Raw genomic sequence first — 24,073 nt, 5'->3', positions numbered from 1 at the left:
GGAACCCCGAGTAAAGGCCTATACTTCAAGAAAACAAATAACCAATATATAGACATCTACACATATGTTGATTGGGCAGGTTTGATGAATGATAGACGGTCTACAAGCAGTTACTGCAGCTACGTGTGGGGTAACCTTGTGACATGGAGAAGTAAAAAACAATATGTTGTAGCTCGCAGTATTGCTGAAGCTGAATATCGAGCTGTGTCACATGGTATATGCGAGCGAATTTGGATACAACGACTAATAAGGGAATTAAAAATGCCTCACACCAGACCTATGAAATTGTACTGTGACAATTAGGCAATAGTGAGCATATCATACAATCCGTTCACTATGATTGTACCAAACATGTAGAAATAGATTACCATTTTATCAAAGAGAAGATCAGATATGGGGAAGTATGCATAACCTACCTACCAACTAAACAACAAATTGCAGACTTGTTTACCAAGAGCCTAAACAAGAACATGTTTGAAGATCTCACTAGCAAGTTAGGTTCGATGAACATCTATACACCAGCTTGAGGGAGAGTGTTGGATTTCCTAAAATCAATGGACAATATATTTTTCTTAATTATAGGAGTTTGCCTTATGTAAATAGTCACTAATCTAATTCCATGATCTTAGGAATCATTTCCTAATTTAGAGTAGTCATTCTTTATAAACTGTAATTTATGTTTAGAGCAATAAAGTAAGAATTTCATTTCTTTTCACATTTGTTCACGGTCCAATTAATGATCAAATACCAACACAAGGAATTGATACAAAGAACAATTTCAATTTTTCTTTCTCACCCCTTTTACCTAAAAGGTCTTATAACTACTTTGTTCTTGTAGATCTATAGTGCAACATCCATTCCAGCATGAGCAATCCAATATATATGCGCTCGATTCTTTGAGTGGCCTCCTGAAAAAACAGGTAGTATGCATTTTTGAAGTATGTGTAAGTTTTAGAGAATACATAAAACTTTCTTGAATATTTTTATTTTTAAATTTCACTTATTTACAAATGAAGAGATCCCTAACTTATAGAACTACGAGAAAAATCCTAAGTAAAACTTTGTAAACCAGATTTGAGATAAGACTAATAGATTAAAATTAAATTTTAAGCTAACTAACTATTATTTAGGATCTATAATCTACACTCCCCCTCAAGCTGGTGAGTATACACTGTAGAGTCCCAACTTAGATGTGAGCTCATCAAAGGTGGTTATTAGAAGTGTCTTGGTGAGTACATCAGCCAGTTGTTGATGAGTTGAAACATAGTTGAGTTTAACTGTCCCATTAGTAACCTTCTCAGAAATGAAATGGTGATCTATCTCTACATGTTTTGTCCTATCACGATGAACCAAATTTTTAGCGATACTAATTGTTGATTGATTATCACAGTCGAGGTCAAAATTGGTGCTATTATTCAATCCAATTATGCTAATAACCTTTGTATCCAAATTCCTTCAATAAAAACCTTGTACCAAGGCTCAAAACTCATCCTTTTGACTGCTCTTTGAAACCACATTCAATTTTTTACTATATGTCACTAAATTACCCCAAACTCGAGCACAATACTCACTCATAGACCTCCTGGATGTAAGTTCACCAACCCAACTTACATTCGTATATACCTCCACTTTTGTGCTCGATATTTTTCCAAAAAATATTCCATGACCATGTGCCATTTTTAGGTACCGTAAAATCCTAATTACTGCTTCTAGATGTTCCTCTTTAGGATCACTCATAAATTGGATTACAATACTAATCGAGAATGCAATGCATGGCCTTGTAAAAGATAGATAAATAAGCTTACCTACCAATCGTTGATAGTATCCCTTGTCAATCGCAGGTTTACCACCATCGGTTCTAAACTTTAAGTTGTACTCCATAGGTGTCTCAACAGGCTTACAGCCATCATACCAGTTTCAGATAACAAGTCCAAAACATACTTTGATTAATCACAATTCCACTGCTTGTTCTTGCCACTTCCATACCAAGGAAATATCTTAATGAATCAAGGTCCTTAGTTTCAAACTCATTTGCCAATAAATCCTTTAGCCTCAAAATTTCAAGAGAATCATCACCGGTGAGTATTATATCATCAACATAGACTATTAAAATAGCCTTCTTGTTTCCTAAAGTTGTTTTAACAAACAAAGTATGGTTACTTTGGCACTGAAAATAGCTGCATTTTATAATGACTTTGGTAAACCTCTCGAACCAAGCACGTGGTGATTGTTTAAGGTCATATAAGGATATGGGAAGTTATCAAACCTATCTGGAATTATAATTCAAACATAAACCAGGTGGTTTCTTCATATTGTCATGTCTGGCAGATTTGGGCCCGTGACTTGTGCGCAGACTTGTGCTTGACAAGGCAAGCTAATTTGGTCTCGTTCTTGGAGAATACTAATTCCGTGAAGAATCAAGTCCGAGGGCATCCGAGAGAAAAGTGACGAGGGTGTTACAAGGTTCAGTGGGGGCAATTTCAAGGCTTGTGGAGTTTGGATCAAAACATATGTATAGATATTTGTAGAAGAATAGTACATAGTATTGGGCCTGCCTAAGACCACCAGACTTGGCCCGTTCCTTAGAATATTCTAGAAGGGATAATTATCTCTTCATTTAAGGAGATAAATATTTAAATTAGAGAGATAATATTTGGTTTGAATTTGAATTCTTAGATAAGATTCTGATATGAGTTCATTTCAATCTCAATCATTGATGTAATTCAATCTAGACCGTTGGATCTAGGGGAGCTCAACTATAAATAGGAGCCTCCCCTTCTCACTTGTAATCATTCGATTCATTTTTTCCATTCATTCATAGAGTAATACAACTTAGGTATTTTCTTTACTTTCTCTATTGTCACTCTGTTTCTTGTTTCCAAGCTTCTTAGCTTTGTTTCTGTGACACTTAGTTTTTCAAGCTTTTTTTCTTGTTTGTTCTTAAGTCTTTATGCTTGTTGCCTCTTTTTTGTGGCTAGATAACCCTGATAGTTGTTATGTTTCCACATAGTTGTTCAAACTTAGTAGCTTTTATAGCCTCGAGTGTGTTTGCTTCCGCATCTTTGTTAACCTTAGTAGGTTTGTTTGTCACATAGACATGGTTAAGGATGATTTAGGTGTCACTTCAATAAGAGAAAATGTCTAAGGCCGCACAAATCTGCTAATCGAAACTCTAGCCACTTGACAAGGAGACGAGAAGGGGCATCCGACTTTGCAGTGAAAAGGGCCGATGCATAGTGGTGCAACAAACTTCAATGAAGAAAGATCGATGTAGAGGGTGTCAGACTTCATGAAGAAAGAAGGGTTGACATATTTTAGAGTAAATGCCAACCAAAGACAAATCGAGGTAGGTATATTTCAAACATTTTCTAAGTGTTTTAAGTCTAATTTGCATTGTTTGATAAGTAAAGGTCGAGTTAGACCTAACTATTAGTGTGAAGGCTAAAGGTTGGAGCCTTTGCCAAAGGATGAAGGGGGTCCGTGTCGAGGCAAATCTAGAGGAGTGGGAAAAATGTTCATACAGACGAGATGTTTGAGAAGACGTGATAGATTGTGATTTTACATGGTGACAAAAGCCAAGACGAGCAATTCATATGGGGGGATCGCATCAAGCCGAGTCATCGAGAGGTGTTCAAAGAGATAAATTCCAAATTTGTTCGAGTGGCGCAACTAAGGCATAATGAGTTCTGACTTGTGCTTAGAAGCGCCCGTATAAGAGGTTCTTTATGTAGACTTGGGCTTGACAGGGCAAGCTAATTTGGCCCAGTTCTTAGAGAATGATAATTTTGTGAAGGATCAAGTTTGAGGGCATCTGAGAAAAAAGTGATGAGGGTGTAAAAAGGTTTGGTAGGGACAATTGTCGAGGCTCATGGAGTTCTGACCCAGAAATGTGTGCGGATATCCATAGAATTGTCGTACAGATATTGAGTCTGCTATGACCACGAGACTTGGCTCGTTCCTTGAAAGATTCTAGAAGGGATAATTATCTCTTCATTTAAGAAGATAAATACTTAACTTGGAGGGATAATTAGTCGATGTAATTCAATCTAGACCGTTGGGTATAAGGGATTTCAATTATAGATTAGAGCCTCCCCTCATCACTTGTAATCATTCAATTCATTCTTTATATTATTTCATAGGGTAATATAATTTAAACATTTACTCTACAATTCTCTTTTCGCTTTGTTTCTTGTTTCCAAGCTTCTTAGTTTTGTTTCCATGACATTTAGCTTTTCAAGCTTTGTTTCTCGTTTGTTCTTAAGCCTTTGTTCTTGTTGCTTCTCTTTGTGACTTAATAGCCCCAACATTGTTTACATTTCCACAAAGTTGTTTAACCTTGGTGGCTTTTATAGCTTCAAGTGTGTTTGCTTACGCATCTTTGTTAATCCTTGTGGGTTTGTTTGTCGCTCAGTGAGTTGGTTTCTCAGATAGACGTGGTGAAAGCTGGCTTAAGCACCACATCAACAAGAGAAAGAATCTAAAGCCGCACAGACCCGCTTGTCAAAACTTTAGGCCCGTGACAATATAAATTTTCTTCTTCAAAGTTCCATTTGGAAAAACATTTTTAACATCAAAATGATGAAGTGACCAATTCAAATTTGGAGCAAGAGACAACAAGATACAGACACTATTGAGTTTTGCAACTAGAGCAAATGTTTCTTGATAATCAATCCCATATGACTGAGTGAACCCTCTTGTAATCTAACGCAAGAGAAAAACTTTTTCACTTTTTATTTCCTCTCTTTTAAATAGTTGTTTTTTGTGAGCTTAATTTATAAACACCCTACCTTATAGACGTTTCTTTATTTACTTCTATTTTAATTTGTAAAGGGGTTTTGGTTTTAGCCGAGCCTTTGAAAAGCTAGGGAGTTGTAAATGTTATCTCTTTGTCCTTCAAAAAGAAAGAACACATTAGTGGATTTGTTGGAAAATCCTAAGTGAGGAGCTTAGATAGTGGATGTAAATTTCATTAAGGGAGTTGAACTTCATCAATTGAGCTTCATCAATCCTAACAATTGATATCAGAGTTTGACACATTGGAATATTTAATCACCTTGAGACTATCCTAGAAGAAGCTCTATTGATTCCTGACGTAACCGATAAGAAGATGGCTTCGACATTCGGCTCTTACTACATTGAAGACTCTCAACCGTTCAACAAGTTACCTTACTTCAATGGAGCAAATTATGCCAATTGGAAGAATTGGATGATGCATTTCATTCAAGCCAACGATCTAGGAGTTGGGAACTCAATCGTTAAAGGATAATTCATTCTAACTGGCGAGATGGATGTTTGGAGTGATGGAGAGAAGAAAAAGTTCCAACTCAATGCTAAGACTATGCACATCCTCTTTTGTGCATTAGGCTCAGATGAATATGAAAGAGTCTCCTCTTGTTCCAATGCCAGGGAGATAAGGGACAAGCTTCAAGTCTCTCATGAAGGAACTGATGAAGTGAGGGAAACCAAGATAAGTCTTCTCAACCATAACTACGAAAATTTCAAGATAAAACCGAATGAAGACATCAAAGCTATGACATATAGATTTTTTGTGATTGTCAACAGTCTCAAGGGATTTGGAGAAGTAATCCCTAATAAGAAGCTTGTGAAGAAGATGATCTACTCTATTCCAAAGCCTTGGCAATCGTAGAAGACGATGATCAATGAGGCTAATAATCTAATCTCTCTCTCTCTTGATGAGCTTATCAGTTCTCTTTTCACTAATGAGTTGATGGTAAAGGAAGAAGAAGATGACGAAAAAAAAGAACAAGAAGAAGAAGGTAGAGATTGCCTTCAAATCCACCAGTGAGAGCAATCAAGATTTAAATGAAGAGGTGGATGAAGACGATGATGAAAAGAAAAGATGGCCAAATATTTCAAAAGATTCAAGAGAATCATGAATTCCAAGGAAGTGAAGCCTGATTTAGCAAAAAGAAGAGTCATCGGTGTGCTTCGAATGTCAAAGAACGGGGCATGACAAGTATGAATGTCCCCTCCTAAAGAAGAAGAGATCAAGTAAAAAGAAGGCATTTGTAGCAGCTTGGAGTGATGAAGATGAAGATGAAGTAGTCAACTTATGCCTCATGGCCATCGGAGAAGATTCAGTGGTAACTTCTAACTCAAATGAATTAGATTTTTATTCTTTTGATGAGTTACAAGTTGCTTATGATGAGTTGTATTTGGAATTTGAGAACATGAATTTCAAATATAAGAAATTAATTTCAAAACTTAAAATTGAAAATGATTTGATTTTGAAAAACAAAATGAATAATTGAAAAATGATTTAAACCTTTCAAAAGTCAAAATCAATGATTTTGAAAAAGAAAATTTTGATTTGAAAGTTGAGCTTGAGAGCTTAGCAAAAGGAAAATAATTAATTTCTAAAAACAACTCATTATGTTTAAGAATGACAAAATGCTCACATTGTTATTTTAATGGTCATTTGGAACATACTTGTCCTATAAAGAAAAAAATCTTTTAAAATTAGACAAGTATGGGTTCCTAGGGAACAAGGGCATTGAAATTAATGTCCAATGATTCAAAACAATTTGGATACCAAAATCTACTTAAATGTCTCTTGTAAGTGTGTGGGTGCAATGGTGATGAAAGTGAAGATATTCAAATGCTTTAGCCAACTTGAAAAAGAATGAGTAACCTCTAAGCTTAATGCTTTTGTTTTGATTAATTGGTTGCTCATTTGATTAAAGCATGCATGAGCTTTTGATTTTAAATCATTTTATGTTTTCTATCTCATGTATGTTTAAAAGTGTATTATGATTAACATTTTAATGCTTTAATGATTCTTCATAATTTTTTGGTTCATTATAATCAATTTTGGCCAAAATTGGTTTTAAATGCAAATGATATCTCTCGAACAATTGTTATCAATTTTTCCAATGCTTTAATTTTACAAATTTTAATTTTTGACCTAAATTTAATTATTTATGTAACACTCATTTCCCATATACAAATTTTGTTTTTTCATAAAACATTTTAATTTAATACTAATAAAATGTTCATTAAACTTTAGTATATAAACAAAAATTTATTACTCAAACATTTTATCATTTTTACATCATTATAAGTCAAATACTTCTCAGGGTGTTATCATAATTCTATTACATGCCAACTAATAATATAAAAATAGACAGTTACTGATGAGGCGACTCTCGATTTACGATATCAGATGCACTCCTTACTCTGCTTGCTAAAACCTACTTGTGAAATAAACACACATTAAGTATTTACTTAGTGACGCAAGAATACTAGTGAGGTGAGATCAATACATCATTATATCATATCTATCAAATACAAATTCATTATTTTCAAATCATTATAATTTCTTTGAGATGCACACGTAGTGTCGATACGGTTGTTCATAAAAATATTATGTTCTGTGGGTTGCACACTTAGTGCCTATACGATAGTTCATCAATATATGATGAATTTCATGTGTTCCACACTTAGTGCCGATACGATCGTTCATAAACACATTATGAATTCCGTGGGTTGCACACTTAGTGCGATACTGTCGTTTATCAATATATGATGAGTTTCGTGGGTCGCACACTTAGTGCCGATAGTACACATAGTATTGATATAAAAATGCAACATATGCCTTTAACAACATGCATCTATATCTCTTAATGTTCATAATAAATGCACTCACATGGTATGACTCGTTAGTATGCTTTAAGGATGTTTAGTTATTCGACAACTTTATTTTTGCCCTTTTTCTTGTTTGACTTGGGAGCTTCGTTACAATTTACACAAGTATCTATTAAGTACACATACCATACTAATGCTAGTATATTCTCTAAACTTTATACTTTTAATAATACTTAAAATTACTATTATATTCAATTTTTATCAAAATTTGTCCTATTTTAATTTTTCAGACTCAATAGTATCGATACTCCTACTATGATATCGATACTTCTATACTATGGTACTGATATTCCCTTGCAGTATCAATATCATTTCTGCATTCTGGAATCCATGGTATCGATACATTCCTCATAGTATCGATACCCACATCAGTATCGATACTAATTGCATCAGTATCGATATTGTTCATTTGATTTCCCCAAATTTAAACTTATAGTATCATTATTGTTCTTTCAGTACCGATATCTTTACCCATATTTTCCATTTTTCAGCTCGATTTTTACTCAAATTTGGTCAAATTCCTTTATTTGTACCTCCAAAAATACTATTAAACTATTATTTACTTATCCCAACTAACTTTCCTTAATTTAGCTTTTTATAACATCTAAAATCTCTAAAGAAAATCTCAAACCAAGAATCATACCACTTTTTCTAACATATTTTTAATCACATCCAAGTCTTCTAATCTCTTATTTACTTTTTTGACAAGTCAAATACATTCTAGTAAACATCAATAAAAACTCATATTCCAACATATCATTGAAAAACCCTTTTCCTTAAATCTCAAATATTTCACTAATCACTTAGTTTTAATCATTTTTGAACTTTCCTTAAGCCTCTATATCACTTAAGGTTTCAAAACTTGTCCATAAACTAAAGAATAAACTAACTCAAAAAAAATTACCTTGGCTATGGGGAGAGCACGTGAACACGGGAAGAAGAAAATATGACTTAGTTTAGTTTTAACTTTCTCCTTTTTCACTTCTTAAATCCTAAATAAAATGAAATTTAAATTCATTTCCCCTTAGAGGACCAATATGCTCTCTTTATTCATCCATTGTTACTAATTGGTCTTAAACACTATTTCTAAATCATTTCTTATCCTTTATCTTTCAATTTAAAGAAGTCACTGACCTGATATTTGGAGTATTAGATTTCTCTCCCCTTAAGAAAATTTGTCCTCGAATTTAAAGAAGTACTTGAAACGAAGATGTGTGAAAACTGCTTCCTCATGTCCTAATCTCTTTCCCAAGTAGCTTCTTCTACCTTATGGTTCAACCAAAACATTTTAACTAAAGAAATTCTCTTGCTAAGCAATTCCTTGTTTTTCTATCAAAGATCTGCACTGGTTCTTCCTCATAAGTTAAATATGGTCGAATTTCTATTTCTTCAGGTGTGATGACATGAGATGGATCTGATCGGTACCTTCTAAGCATTGACAAGTGAAAAACACTATGGATCTTGTCCATATCTGGAGGCAAAACTAATTGATATGCTACTGGTTCGACCCTTTTCAAAATCTCATAAGGTCCAATGAATCTCGGACTCAGCTTTCCTTTGCGCCCAAATCTCAATACTTTCTTCCATGGTGATACCTTCAGAAATACCTTGTCTCCCACTTGAAATTCAATTTCTTTTCATTTCAAATCAGCATAAGACTTTTGTCAATCGGAGGCTATTTTTAGATTGTCCTGAATAACTTTCACTTTCTCCTTATTTCTTTCATAAACTCCGGGCCAACTAGGTCTCAATCCTTTAGTTCAAACCAAGTTAATGGGGTTCTGCACTTCCTCCCATACAAAGCTTTATACAAGGTCATCTTATCTTAATACTCAATTGGTAATTATTGTTATAAGTAAATTTCGCTAAAGGCAAATACCTTTCCCATGATACTTTAAATTCAATCACACATGCCCTTAGCATATCCTCTAATATCTGAATAGTTTGTTCTGACTGCCCATCTGTCTATGGATGAAAGTTATGTTGAAGTTCAATCGAGTACCCAATGCCTCATATAAAAACTTCCAGAATCTTGAAGTAAACATTGGGTCTCGATCGGATACCATCGATATAGGTACAACATGCAGTCTAACTATCTCTTTTATATACAACTCTGTATACTTATACATCGAGTAATCTACTTGAACTGGCATAAAATGAGCCGTCTTTGTCAATCTGTCCACAATTACTCATATCGTGTCCTTTTTATCGGGTAATAAAGGTAGTCCCGAAACAAAATTTATTGTAACTTGTTCCCACTTCTACTCAGGTATGGATATCAGTTGTAGCAATCTGGAAGGCACTTGATGTTCAGCTTTCACTGGTTGACATGTCAAATATTTTGCAACAAACTCCGATATAACACTTTTCATGCCAAACCACCAATAACGACTTTTTAGATCCTGATATATCTTATTCCCGCCTGAATGCATTGTCAAAGGACTATAATGTGCATCAAAATAATATCTTTCTTCAGTTCATCATTATCGAGAATGCAAAGTCTTCCACTATAATATAAACATCAATCGTTCCTTATTTCAAAGTCTTTGACCTCTTCTTTTTCGACTTGCGCCATTCTCGCCAATCATTTCTCATCATGACCTTGCGCTCTTTTACCCGATCCAAAAGTATCGACTTTAACCTAAGTTCAACAATCAAATCTCCATCTTCTTTTAAAGACATACACACATCCAAAACCCGTAGAGCTGCAAAAGTCTTTCAACTAAGTGCATCAACTACACATTAGCTTTTCCTAGATGATAATAGATGATCAAATCATAATGTTTTAAAAGCTTAATCCATCTTCGAGTTCTCAAATTCATCTCTTTTTGAGTCAGCAAGTACTTTAGACTCTTGTGATCCATATAAATATGACAACGTTCACCATATAGATAATGACTCCAAAATTTCAAAGCAAACACAACTACTGCCAATTCCAAGTCATGTGTCTGGTAATTTCTCTTGTGATTCTTTAGCTATCTTGAAGCATAAGCCACAACTTTCCCTTCTTGCATCAGCACACATCCCAATCAATTATGGGATGTATCACTGAAAACGACATAGTCTTTACCTGACTCAGGTTGTATAAGCATTGAGGTCTATGTTACTATTCTCTTTAGCATTTTAAAACTTTCTTGGCATTTATCTGTCCAAACAAAAGGCATATCTTACCGTATCAACTTAGTTAGCGGCAAAGGTAACATTGAGAAGTTCTTCACAAACCGTCTATAATAATCAACAAGCCCCAAAAACTCTAAACTTCAGAAATATTCTTTGGAGGTTGCCAATCCACTATAGCTTGACTCTTTTGGGATCTACTCTTATGCCTTTTGCAGAGACTATATGACCAAGGAAAGCAATCTTAGCTAACCAAAATTCGTATTTGGACAATTTCGCATATAACTTCTTTTCACGAAGTGCCTGAAGAACCACTCGAAGATGAGCATCATATTCCTCTCTTGACTTGGAATACACCAAAATATCATCAATAAATTCCACCACGAATTGATCCAAGTAAAGTTGGAATATTCAGTTTATAAAGTCCATAAATGTTGCAGAAGCATTAGTCAATTCAAATGGTATTACCACAAATTTGTAGTGTTCGTACCGAGTCCAAAAAGTTGTCTTTGAAACATCATCCTCTTTGATATTTAATTGGTGGTACCCCAACCTCAGGTCTATATTAGAGAACATCGTTGCATCTTTTAGTTGATCAAACAAATCATCAATCCTTGGAAGAGGATACTTGTTCTTTATCATTACTTTATTTAACTGACGATAGTCAATAAATAATCGTATAGACCCGTCATTCTTTTTCACAAATAGCAGAGGTGCTCCCCAAGGAGAAACACTGGGTCTGATAAATCCCTTATCGAGTATCTCTTGCAATTAGGCTTTTAATTCTCTTAACTTCGTTGGAGTCATTCGATACGGAGCCATAGAAACAAGTTCGGTACCCGGATAAACCTAAATTATGAATTCCACCTCATGATCTAGAGGTAAACCCGGTAATTCCTCTGGAAAAACCTTTGAAAATTCCTTAACTATTGGGATGTCGTTTAATCTCACTTACGACACTCGAGTGTCTATAACATTAGCTAGAAAATCTATGCATCCCTTTGACATCATTTTCTTTGCAGTAATGGCCGATATCACATTAGATGGGGATTTCGCTTTTTCGCCAATCACTACTATTTCGGAGCCTTCCACATCCTTCAAGAATAATCGCTTCTTACAAAAATCAACACATCCATGATGTGGAGACAACCAATCTATGCCCAAAATGATTTCAAACTCATCAAAGGGCAACTCCATCAAGTTTTCCGGGAACACAACCCCTTGAATCTTTATCAGGCATTTCCTTCATACCCGAGATAATCTCGCACTATGGCCCATGGGGTTTACCGCTATCATCTCACTAAAGATTGGTTCTAAAGGAATTCCTCTAGCTGTAATCAACTTTGTACTAATATATGAGTGTGTAGAACCAGGGTTGACTAAAACAAATATAGGCTCATAAAAAAGATAAAATGTATCTGTTATGATCTTTGGGTCATCCCGATCCTCATTGGTCTTAATGTTATAAATTCGGGACATTCCCCGAGTCTCTTGTCGCTGGCTAGACTCAGATTGACCGCTGGATATTCCTCTGCTCCTACTAGGTGCTGCTACTGATCTCTCAGTTTGCACTAATCTATCTCCAGATCTCTGTGGACAATTTCGAGCATAGTGACCCGTTTCTCTACAATGAAAACAAGAGCCAGAGAGCAATCTACACACTCTCGGTGAAATCTGCCATATGTTTGACATTGATTAGTTCTTTCTCCATATGCTCTACCCGAGCTAGAAGCGACAAATTGTGATTGTTTAGTTTTCTGAGAAGCTGCAGCAGAACTATCTTTTTCAGTATATCAAGAACTTGAGCCCTTGCCTCTCTTAGCATGATGGGAAGTTAAAGACATTCCAACTCTTTTTTTCGTCTGCATATTTTGCTCCGTTGCTAAAGTCTCCTCTTGAGCTCTTTCAATAACATTAGCTCAGTTTATAACTTCTTGCAAGCTAGACAAGTTTAAAGCCAACATCATCTCTTTCAACTTAGGTCTTAGACCCTCAATGAACCAATCACGTCAGGCTTTATCATTAGGAACTACCTCAGTATCATAACGACTAAGCTTGTTGTATTCAACCTCGTAATCATGCACTACTCGATCGTCTTATTTCAAATCCCTATAACTTAAGAGCTCCTAAACTTTTTAACTCTTTTAGGGTTAACATATGTGGTACTGGAGGAGCAGGGGGAGGCGGAGAAGGTTGGAATCGTGTCAAGATGGCATCGAGAGCTTGCATAAAAGCTCCAAACTCTGGCACGGGTATACTCTGATGTGTGATGTGCTGGCATTCTCGGATGAAATCGGATGTTCACTATTCTCTTCATAGCTTTCACTACCCGATCTATCTCTATTCTCTCATTCAGTCGCTCTTCTCAAATTCGTAGAATCCGACATCTAATATAACATGCATAAGGATAATACTTAAGTTAGTAAGGAGATACATCGATCATATTCTAACTATACCCTATCAGTAACCTTAACACCCTTTTTACATTAAAATACACTCGATTTTGACCGAGAATCGACTAAACATGTAGCTCTAATACCAATAAATGTAACACCGATTTCCCGTATACCTTTCTGTATACTAGATATAGATGTCACATTACTTTTAAGGCATTTTCTCCTTTGAATTTTTTTTGTTTATTTTCATAAAACATTTTAATTTAATACTAATAAAATGTTCATTAATCTTTAGTATATAAACACAAATTTACTGGTCAAGCATTTTATCATTTCTACATCATTATAAGTCAAATACTTTTCAGAGCGTTATCATAATTCTATTGCATGCCAACTAATAATATAAAGAATAGACATAGTTGTGGTACAGTTACTGATGAGGCGACTCTCGATTTTCAATGTTAGGTGCATTATTTACCCTTCTTGCTAAAACTTACGCGTGAAATAAACACACGTTAAATATTTACTTATTGAGGCAAGAATACTAATGAGGTGAGATCAATGCATCATTATATCATATCTATCAAATACAAATTCATTATTTTCAAATCATTATAATTTCTTTGAGATGCACACATAGTGCCGATACGGTCGTTCATAAACATATTATGAATTCTGTGGGTTGCACACTTAGTGCCTATACGGTAGTTTATCAATATATGATGAATTTTGTGGGTTGCACACTTAGTGTCGATACGGTCGTTCATAAACACATTATGAATTCTGTGAGTTACACACTTTGTGCCGATATGGCCGTTCATAAACACATTATGAATTCCGTGGTTACACACTTAGTGCCAATACGGTCGTTCATCAATATATGATGAATTACGTGGGTTACACACTTAGTGTCGATACAGTCGTTCATTAACATATAATGAATTCCGTGGGTTACACACTTAGTGTCGATAGTACACATAGTATTGATATACAAATGCAACATATGCCTTTAATAACATGCATCTATAAATCTTAATGTACATAATAAATACACTCACCTGGTATGCCTCGTTAGTATTCTTTAAGGATGTCCAGTTATTCGATAACTTTATCTATGCCCTTTTTCTTGCTTGACTCTGGAGCTTAGTTACAATCTACACAAGCATCCATTAAGTACACATACCATACCAATATTAGTATACTCTCTAACATTTATACTTTTAATAATACTTAAAAGTACTTTTATATTCAATTTCTATCAAAATTTGTCCTATTTTAATTTTCCAGACTCAATAGTATCGGCACCTTTACTATGGTACATATATTCTCTTATAGTATCGATACCATTTTTACATTCTGGAATCCATGGGATCGATACCTTCCTCATAGTATTGATACCCACATCAGTATCGATACTAATTGCATCAATATCGATATTGTTCATCTGATTTCCCCAAATTTAAATCTGTAGTATCGGTACTGTTCTTCTAGTACCGATACCCTTACCCAGATTTTACATTTTTAACTCGATTTTACCTAAATTTGGTCAAATTCCCTTATTTTTACCTCCAACAATACTATTAAGCTCTTCTTTACTTATCTCAACTAACTTTCCTTAATTTAACTTTTTATAACATCTAAAATCTCCAAAGAACATCTCAAGCAAAGAATCATACCACTTTTTCTAACATGTTTTTAATCACATCAAAGGCTTCTAATTCTTATTTACTTCTTTGACAAGTCAAATATACTAGTAAACATAAATAAAAACTCATATTCCAACATATCATTCAAAAACTCATTTCCTTCAATCTCAAATATTTCACTAATCACTTAGTTTTAATCATCCTTGAACTTTCCATAAGCCTCTATATCACTTAATGTTTCAAAACTTGTCCATAAACTAAAGAATAAATTAACTCAAAGAAAACTTACCTTGGCTATAGGGAGAGCACGTGAGCAATGGAAGAAGAAAAAGAATAGATGACTTAGTTTAGTTTTAACATTCCCCTGTTTTCCTTCTTAAATCCCTAATAAAATGAATTTTAAATTCATTTCCCCTTAAAGGACCAAAATGCCCTCTTTACTCATCCATTGTTACTAATTGGTCTTAAACACTATTTCTAAATCATTTATTATCCTTTATCATTTATTCAAATTAATCCTCCAATTTTAAATATTTTTAATAAAGTCACTGACCTTATATTTGGGGTATTACAGTTTATGCATTTGTTTAAAATGCAAATGATATCTCTTTAACAATTATTATCAAAATTTTTAAATGCATAACATTTTTGAAAGCTTTATGCATATGCACTTAATTTCAACAATTGATGTTGTATAAAGTTTATTAGACTTGGATATATTGAATTTCAGTTTCTACTAATATGTTTGTTATTCATTGTTAAAATTCAATTTTATTTAAGTGTCAAGCTTTTAAAGTCAATTTTTTTTTCATTTGGAATGCTTTTATTTAGGGGGAGTTTTTGATTTTTCAAATGTTTTTATTATAAAAGTTACCATTTACCCTCCATTGTTATTTTTAAACATTAAAATCGAATTATGTTTTATATAACAAAAAGGGGGAGAAATATGTTTTGAAAAATTCAATTTCTCAATGATAAAGGGGGAGCTTTAACATTTTCCAAAATATGTCTCTTTTTCATTAAATGTTTTATTAAGGGGGAGTTTTGCCAAAAATAATTTTTCAAATATTTTGTTATATCAAAAAGGGGGAATTGTTGAAACATGTTTTATAATATTTTGAAATAACAAATTAAGACAAAGTGTTTTTGTACTTGAATTGAATTTATTCAAAGTTTTCAAAAATAATTCAAAGTACATTAAAAGTGAATTTGAGCACAAAAATAGTTTTTCACGTACAAAGTATCGATACTGTTCTTACAATATCGATAATATATGAACAATACCAATACTGTTCATGTGGTACCGATATCAAATGTAAGGGAAGTATCGATACTCTAAAGGTGGTACCAATACTATTAGATTGCTCAAATTCCGGAATGTAAAATAGGTATCGATACCCAAAGGGGTACCGATACTATTTTACATAGTATTATCGATACTGTCAGGCCCAACAACTAGTTTTATTTAAATATTACAAAGGTTGTATCGATACTCCCTATATGAGTAGCAATACCCTATGTCTTGGGCAGTTTTATTTTGCAGAGAAAACATCCCCAACAGCTAGAAACATCCACAAACATATTCCAACATATAAATACAAGTTCAAGACACTTGAAAAAGGGTTATAACACCTATCCAAGTAATCCAACACTAGTTTGAAAGTTTCAATTTCTCAATGATAAATGGGGAACTTTTCTCAATGACAAAAGGGGAGCTTTAACATTTTCCAAAATATGTCTCATTTTCATTAAATGTTTTATTAAGGGGGAGTTTTACCAAAAACAATTTTTCAAATGTTTTGTTATATAAAAAAGGTGGAGATTGTTGAACCACGCTTTATAATGTTTTGATATAACAAATTAAGGCGAAATATTTTTGGATTTGAATTGAATTTATTCAAATTTTTCAAAAATTATTCAAAGTCCATTAAAAGTGAATTTGAGCACAAAAATAGTTTTTCACGTATAAAGTATTGATACTGTTTTTACAGTATCGATACTATATGAACAGTTTCGATACTGTTCATGTGGTACCGATACCAAAGGTAAGAGAAGTATCGATACTCTCAAGTTAGTACCGATACTACCAGATTGCTTAAATTCCAAAATACAAAATAGGTATCGGTACCCAAAGGGGTACCGATACTACTTTACATAATAGTATCGATACCATGAAGGATAGTATCGATGTCGTCAGGACCAACAACTAGTAACGACTAGTTTTATTTAAATATTACAGAAGTAGTACTGATACTCCCTATAAGAGTACTGATACCCTCTGTCCTGGGCAGTTAATTTTACACAGAAAACATCCTTAACGGCTAAAAACGACTTCACGCATTCCAACATATAAATACAAGTTCAAGACACTTGAAGAAGGGTTAGAACAATTATCCAAGCAATCCAACACAAGAGATTTTTTTTTTCACTTTTATTTTCTTTCTGTTGTAAATAGTTGTGTTTTGTGAGCTTAATTTGAAAACACCCTGCCTTAGAGGTTTCTTTGTTTACTTCTATTTTTATTTGTAAAGGGTTTTTGGTTCTAGCTGAGTCTTTGAAAAGCTATGGAGTTGTAAAGGTTATATCTTTGTCCTTCAAAAAGAAAGAACGGATTAGTGGATTTGTTTGGAAAATCCTAAGGAGCTTAGGTAGTGGATGTAAACTTTATTAAGGGAGTTGGACCACTATAAATCCTTTTGTCATATTGTCTATACTCCATATTGTTTATACTTTCTTTCTCCTTACTCCGTAAACACAATTTGTCAATTCACCTCTTTTGGCCCTTTTTCGGTTGTCAATTGAGCTTCATCTATCCTAACACATGGGTTTAAAATGTGGATAGACTTGAAGTAACAAATCTTTGGGAGTTTGAAATCCCAAAATTCGGCTAGGTAATTGGTTTATAAGGTAGGCGACAGTAAGCAAGGCCTCTCCCCAAAATTGTTTAGGAACATTGGATGAAAATAACAAGGACCAAGTAACCTCTAGAAGGTGTTTGTTTATTCCTCTTGGCCACCCCAATTTGTTGAAGAGTATTAACACACGATTTAATGTGTACAATGCCTTTTTCGTGAAGAAAGGAACCCAAGGTATTTGTTAAAAATTCACTTTCATTATCACTCTTAAGGATCTTGATTTGGCTGCTAAATTGGGTTTGAACCATATGATAACAAATCTTAAAAATGCTTAGTGTCAAATTTTGCTTTCATTAAATATGTCCATGTTATATGAGTATGATCGTCAATAAAGAAAACAACCCATCTAGCCCCTGTCATATTTTTAATAGGAGAAGGTCCCCAAATATTAGTATTATCAATATGAATCTGAGAGAAAGGATGAGGCGGTTTTTACATGAATGGAGAAAAAGAGGTTCTCTTATTTTTTGCAAGTTGACATAGATCGCAAGTAAAGGAGGCTGCTGTTTTATTGATAAACAATTTAGGAAACAATTTTTGAAGAAAATGAAAATTCGGATGTCCTAGGAAAAAATGCCACAACATGATTTCATTAGAATTTAAGGACGATAAAGTGGAAGAGAAACACAGAAGAAAAGGAGCCATAAGCAATCTTCACAAAACGTTGAATAGTAGGCTGTGTGAAATCACTAAACAGGTCGTAGTTTCCTGTCATATGATCAGTAGCACCCGAATCAATAACCCAAGAAAATGGAGAAGCGTTAGTAAGAAAGAATACACTACCAGACTGATCCATGGTCGTAGGTGCGTGGTCAACATAGGACATATTTTGTCTAATAAGCTGTTTTAGTTCAAGCTGATGGTTGAAATTGATGGTGGACAAGTCAGATTGCGCAGCATTGGTTGAAATATGCTACTGTGGCCGGAGGCGTTGAGGTTTCCAGTAAGTAGATCGGCCATGTAGTTTCCAACAATTTTCCTTTAGATGGCCAACCCGACAGCAGTGGTCCCACCATGGCACACCAGATCTGGGTTTTCTAGAACTGGCAGAATATGTTAGCAGAGCAGAAGGATCTACCGGTGAAGGTTCGATCATCATCAATTTCCTGCGACTTTTTTCGAGACGCACCTCAAAAAATATCTTACCAATGGAAGGAAGAGGTTTGGTGCTGAGTATTCTGCCACAAGCAGCATCTAAACTCTTATGCAATCCGTCACACAAGTCCACACACTTGTCTCATACAAATCAATTTGTTGTCAATACATGTTTAAAGTGTTATAGTATTGAGTAACACTCAGATCATCTTGCTTTAGATCGGACGCTTTACTTTTGATCCCAAATAACTCTTATATATTATCGGCGTTGGAATACGTCTCTTTGACAGCACACCAGATTTCATGTGCTGTGTCATAGAGTAAAAAATTTCTAATCCCAGGAGACATGGTGTTGATTAACCATGACATAACCAAGTTGTTTTCTTGAAGCCACTTTTCATAACTGGGATTGGTTTCACCAGGTTTAGCAACCCCGCTTGTAATGTAGCCAAGTTTTTGTCTGCCCGTGATGTACATCTTGATAGATTGGGACCATTAAAGGTAATTATGGACAATTCGTTTGTGTACGGTAACAAAGGTGGAAGAATAAGCAAGTACATTGCTGCCAGGATGGCAGCCACAGTTGGAATTAATTTCCGAGGAAAAGGAAGAAGCCATCAGTGAGGAGAAGGAACGTCAATCCCTAGACTGATACCATGTAAGTTTTAGAGAATACAAAAAAATTTCTCTAAGATTTTTATTTTTTAATTTCACTTATTTACAAATGAAGAGATATCCCTAACTTATAGAGCTCTAAGAGAACAATCATAAGTAAAACTCTGTAAAACAGATTTGAGATAAGACTAACAAATTAAATTTAAATTTTAAACTTAACTAACTATTATTTAGGGATCTATAATCTACAGTATGCAACATTTGCTATATATTCATCAATACGATCATGCAATTAGTATGCATTCTGAATATATGAACTCATGGTGTATCAATGGCTCAGATAAATATCTTCTTCCTAAGATTGCTGAAAGAGATTTACGTCGATTTACTCATTTGCGATCAACTTCATCTCAGTTCGATGTTAATATTCCATTGAAGGAGGTATTATTTCCATCTTTAATATTTATATAAGTTCATTCTTGAACAGTTACCAGTCTAAATTCTTGTTGACTCGCTGATTTCGAAAGACTTACTTATTGCTTTTGAAGTACCTTCAGTCATTCATTTGGAAGTCATTTTAAAGGTGTTCTTTTTGGGGAAATTTGTTTAGAGTTGCTAATAACATCAGCAGATTGTTACACACTCTAATATACAGGTAGGAGCTAACCATCCTATTGATTAGAACCACAGTTGGCACATTTGACTACCTTTAAATGATTTAAGATCCTGGTTAAGAAAATAGACTGGACTCGTATATAAAATCCTTACGATAAAATGTTTGAATGCGATTGCCTGTAAGCCTCCAGCTTTTGATGTGATAACCAGAATATCGTAGAGTAGTTTTTAATTCTCCATTGTAATTCCTGTGATGTTGTTGATGCTTTCTTATCTTTAAATGATAGCATACCATTAAAAGCTCTCCCATTACAGGTGCCTGTCAAGTGCCCTGTATAAACAATTATCAAGTGCCGAAAAGTTCAAGGAAGAGAATGTTTTGAGGTGATGTGGGAAGAGTTCTATGGAGTTAAAAGCTCAGTAGTTTCCGCAGATCTTGTAGAGAGGTATATTGCCAGTATCATAATTGCATACCGGCATCTATTAATGTTGGTACATATGAGCTTGATCGCCATGAATAGCAGAGTGAACTGTGAGATACTATCTCAGTTTGATCATTGCACGCTAATATCACAACAAAAAATGTTCTTTTATATTCAATCTAATCTCAAACTCTTCAATAGCTCTCTCCCTCAACTTTGTGAAAGATTTAGCAGATTTTTGGGGATCCACCTTGATTCTTCTAAGTTATTACTCATTAATGTAATCTCTGAATAAATGATTCATTTCCTGTTTTCCACAGTGCTTGTCCGGAAAAGATCAAAGAGTTTGATGATAGAAGAGCTCTAAAGAAGAAAAACCAACGAAAATCAAGATCGAAGAAATCAGGAAAAGAATGTTCTGTGGCTGAAATAGACCGGAAACTCCAAAATCTGTTGCTTGACATCGAGTTAGGGAGCAAATCCAGTCCCATGGCTTCAAGAGAAATTATATAAGACAAAATGACCACAGCAACTGAGATTAATTTCATAAACCGAGACCCCCCTATTATTTTTGATTCAGAAGGCAATGCTGATTCCAGAGCTGCGATCTTATGTTGGAAAACTGGTGCGAATGTTCCAAAGCATGAAGTTATTGATCTTTTGAGCCCCCGGAAACTACAAGGTCTGTTGCTTGACATTGAGTTACGGAGCAAATCCAGTCCCATGGCTTCAAGAGAAGTAATAACAGACAAAATGACCACAGCAGCTGATCAGCAAATGAATGATCAGCAAATTAGTATAATAGATTTGAGTGACTCGGAAACTGAGAAATCACCAGAGCATGCGAGGAAAGCAAGAGAGCTTAGAGTATTTCTTGCCAGCATTCGAGATGACTTTTCATTGAATAAGCCATGAAACTCTTTTGTATGTTTTATTGAGTTATTTATGCTAAAGATGTTTCTCTGATTAATCTGTCTTTATTGTGAGTTATTTATGTTCATCCTGCTTGTCATCCATAGATTCAACCATCCAAATGCTCTCAAGTCCCACCCAATGTTATTTATGTTCATCCGACTGTTGGTCTAGCTACTTGTGGAGGAGCTATAAGAGATGATGTTGTGTGCTAGTTGTTCAGGTTTTCGATGGCCATATGGTACTGTTACACTTTGGATACGGAACAATGGGGAATCTATGAAGGTTTAACATCTTCATGGAACATGGGTGTACGACCAGCCATTGCTGAAACGAATGATAAGAAGGTTTGCCGGGATAAAGAACTAGGATTGTCCATGCCACCACATGTTGTCGAGCTTTGGATTGGAAGCTCGAGAGATCAGTAAGTTGATTGATGGTTTGATCAACTAACTTTGATCCTTCCCCGCCAGATATGATTGTAAGAATACTATATGATGATAGCCATGGAGTGCAGCAGCCTGTGGGTGATATGTAGGAAGTTATAGCTTACTGGTTTCTTCCCTTGAAACAAAAAATAAAAAATGCTTGTATCAGATTTTAAATTGGTATATATTTACCATATGAATAATTTGCATTTGGTATGTTAAAAATAACGATTTTCCTAAATTTTAATGACTATTTTTAATATGAATATTTACCTGTGTTTGGCTCATAGGAGTAAGGATTATGACGACTGCCAGATAAAATTATTAATAGGAAGGAAAGGAGTACAAATGAATCAATGAATATTGTTCATCACAACCATAATGTTTGATCTTTTGTGCATGTTAATCCCTAAGTGTACATCATCGTCATCAATCATAACTATGTGACCTCTTGAGCACCATGTGCCCAGATTCATCTCTTTCGAAAAGATTTTCGATCAACTCATTCCAGCTCTCCTTATTTTCACTTTTCCCGATGATTCGGCATCCCCGCTAGATTTATGGGAGTTATCCCCATCCTCTACCTCACTGAAAGTTCCATATCGTGGAGGTGAAAAAGCATAAGGCACCGACAGTGTTACAGCCCTTCGGAGAGCGGCTTTGTGCTCTTCACTGTGTTCTCTAGCTAAAGTCTCCTGCCGTTCCATTCTCTGTTTTGCTGGGATCTCCATGATCCGATCTTTCTCCAGCATTAACTGAAGCAAAATTGAGACAGGTTTGAGTTTTCATTTCAGTGTACTTGCATATGAAACCAACAAGCTGAGAGATTCGCATAAGATGTATTACACGGGTTAAAAAACTAAACCAAGGTCGAACCGGTTTTCCCTCCGGTTCTGGTTCAACCAGCATGAAAAATTTAAAAACATCAGCTAACAATAATAATTAAGAAAAAATTGTAAACACTAGAAAGGATGTATATAAAAAATTTGTAAACATCAGCTATTACTCCCCCCAACAAAAAGGGAAAAAAAAGACTTACATCCGTAGCTCGCCGTGCTTCTCTCTCTATCCATATTATAGCATGATCCGAGGTGGCATTACAAGAAAGAACAATGTGCTCAAACCTCCCATCAACCGGCACTGCTGTCCTGACAACAGGGGGAAATCTTCCTAACCTGAAATGGTGATGTATAAACATTTGATCAAGAGATCAAACTTTCATATGCATTGTGGTGAATTTTTTTATTTTAAATCCTGCTATCTTATTTATTTTTAGTTTAAGAACATCTTAGATAAAAGATAGAAACGTACAACATGGGGTTTGTTTGTTTTTCTGTATGCTATACAATGATCAAAACAATTGGTGCAATGGAATTTAGAAACCCATCCCAACATACAAGCCGGTACTAGAATCCGACCTTGCAAGGTGATCTCATAGTAATAAAAAATCAAACTCAGTAAGCGCTATGCAAACATAGAGGAGAGAAAGCTATGCTTCTTATGCCTCGTTATACCTGAAAGGCTTTCGCTCAACAATATGATAGAGGCGACCAGCTGCATACAGCCTCCTTGGATCTCTAAGCATCTTCTCCTCTGGTATACAAGTATCCCTCATGCATCTCAAACAAAGAAGGCAGGGCAAACTGTTTAAATGGAGAAAGCAATAAGTTGTCAATAGATTGAAAATAGCATCAAAAGAAAGATTGTTTAGATTCAACAATAGTGGATCTATAACTCACTTTTTCCTTTTCCTCTTTTTTTTTTCCTTTTCTTTTTCCGGTTTTTGTGTGTCAATAATAGTTGTTTCTAGGGAGCAAATGGAAGAGGAGGCTGTACGACTAGCTTTGAAAAGGATATTAGAATATGCCCCATGAGCCTGTCAGTTGTAAACATAACTGTAATTGAAATGGGTGATAAAGTCCAACCATACCAGAAGAGAGACTTGAAAATGTCTTCCAAAGGCGTGGCTGTTCGTGGCAAGAAGTCATCCTAATTCAGCAGTAACCATAATTAAATACGAAAGCAAAATAACAATAATGGATTTAGAAGTTGATGGAGATGAAAAAGATCATAGAAACTCAAAGATTTGTAAGTTATGGAGGATTAAAGATAGGAAGTGGATAAGTGAAATTTTGAATAAGGATGTATAAATGGATTTAGAAGTTGAATTTGACTTATCATGTGTGTGAATAATAAGTTATAAGTGTTAGAAATAAGTTTGGATTACATGGAAATTTTGGTATGATT

General features: G+C 34.7%; 1 protein-coding gene, 1 long non-coding RNA gene and 1 pseudogene across 3 annotated transcripts; 2 read left to right on the top strand and 1 right to left on the bottom strand.

Annotated features, from left to right (window-relative positions):
• Positions 1–871: 871 nt before the first annotated feature.
• LOC120163053 (single-strand DNA endonuclease 1-like) lies at positions 872–21,150 on the top strand. 2 transcript variants are annotated; one of them, XR_005519613.1, is made up of 4 exons: positions 872–920; positions 19,790–19,890; positions 20,380–20,510; positions 20,807–20,857. XR_005519613.1 is itself a non-coding variant. In XM_039173077.1 (2 exons), the coding sequence occupies exons 1-2, from the start codon at positions 20,452–20,454 to the stop codon at positions 20,997–20,999; spliced, it is 252 nt and encodes an 83-aa protein (XP_039029008.1). In that variant the 5' UTR covers positions 20,086–20,451; the 3' UTR covers positions 21,000–21,150. The 2 variants fall into 2 exon arrangements, 1 of the variants encoding a protein (XP_039029008.1); XM_039173077.1 differs by lacking the exons at positions 872–920; positions 19,790–19,890 and having other exon boundaries at positions 20,086–20,510; positions 20,807–21,150.
• Positions 1,705–21,407, top strand: LOC120163054. Its single transcript, XR_005519614.1, has 3 exons — positions 1,705–1,715; positions 2,464–2,468; positions 21,261–21,407. It is a non-coding gene; the product is annotated as an uncharacterized LOC120163054 (long non-coding RNA).
• Positions 21,408–22,124: 717 nt separating this feature from the next.
• Positions 22,125–23,775, bottom strand: LOC120163135 (annotated as a pseudogene).
• Positions 23,776–24,073: the final 298 nt, after the last annotated feature.

This window comes from Hibiscus syriacus, unplaced genomic scaffold (assembly GCF_006381635.1).
Source record: "Hibiscus syriacus cultivar Baekdansim isolate YM2019G1 unplaced genomic scaffold, ASM638163v2 tig00111427_pilon, whole genome shotgun sequence".
Classification (NCBI taxonomy): Eukaryota; Viridiplantae; Streptophyta; class Magnoliopsida; order Malvales; family Malvaceae; genus Hibiscus; species Hibiscus syriacus.
Note: the sequence above shows the minus strand (reverse complement) of the source record. Positions and strands in the feature narration are given on the sequence as shown.